The 947-nt window shown below is 39.1% G+C and overlaps 1 protein-coding gene across 1 annotated transcript; it reads left to right on the forward strand.

The window, feature by feature from the left end:
• Positions 1 to 63: 63 nt before the first annotated feature.
• Positions 64 to 510, forward strand: LOC105462125 (T-complex-associated testis-expressed protein 1-like; the record flags this gene model as incomplete). Its single annotated transcript, XM_011708658.1, has 2 exons — positions 64 to 287; positions 372 to 510. Coding segments are annotated over exons 1-2 (237 nt in total), but the record flags the coding sequence as incomplete, so codon positions are not given.
• Between the last annotated feature and the right edge of the window lie 437 nt (positions 511 to 947).

Below are 947 nucleotides of genomic sequence, written 5' to 3' on the forward strand. Positions count from 1 at the left end.
ATTATTATAAAAATATTGTCTTGATAATTATTATTCTTAATTAACCGATAATATTGAATAAAAAATTAATTCTCGACAAATTGCGTTTCTCATGCACGCCTGGATGCGGCTTCCAGAAAGCAGACAAAGCGAGACAACGAGGAGAGCGATGAATCAATCCTAGAGGAAGACGTCGCGCATCACATTCCCATGGCAGTCGTACTCCCACAATTCCCGCATCTTACCGAGATTTACCTCAACTTCGGCATGATCTATATGAACGACGGTTTCGAGTGGCGGGACTTCGAGTGAGTCGGAAGTCCAGTGAGCGCAAAGATGAAGAGGATCCTCCCCGTGTTAAACGACTGATAAAACATTCATCGCTCGTACAGGTTCTCGCTGGAGGATTGCTTGAGTCTGGGAGAAGGAATTAAAGCCAGTCCGAAATTGAAGAAATTCAGTTTAACCCGGAGCAACTTGGATCAACCCCGAGTCGCTGCTATTCTCCAAGGGATGGTGTCAAACGATAACGTTAGTTCACGTATCTTCATTATGCAAGTAACGCATAGAGAGAGAGAGAGAGAGAGAGAGAGAGAGAGAGATCGCATTATTTTTTATTAAAAACTTAAAAAAAGTACAATTCAAAGTAATTTGCTAAAAGCTAAGCTAACGTCGTAACTGTAAGTGCTATCTGCTTTAATGCTTCTGACAGTAAAACGAGGAAATACACTGCTCAAAAAAATTATGGCATAGAAAAATTTTGAGCCAAAATTGGTCAACTTTGGTTAACGGTAACTCCGCGAAAAATCATCATAAAATGATGAACTTTTTTTCAAATAAAAGCTTGAAATCTCTACTTTAAGATACTGTGAGTCGATTTTTAAATTTAATACACCCCTGTTGCTGTAAACTCTTAAATCTGAGAGCATGTTTGCCACACTGAAAATTGCAAAGTTTCGAACAAATGC

This window comes from Wasmannia auropunctata, unplaced genomic scaffold (assembly GCF_000956235.1).
Source record: "Wasmannia auropunctata unplaced genomic scaffold, wasmannia.A_1.0 LD270220.1, whole genome shotgun sequence".
NCBI lineage: Eukaryota > Metazoa > Arthropoda > Insecta > Hymenoptera > Formicidae > Wasmannia > Wasmannia auropunctata.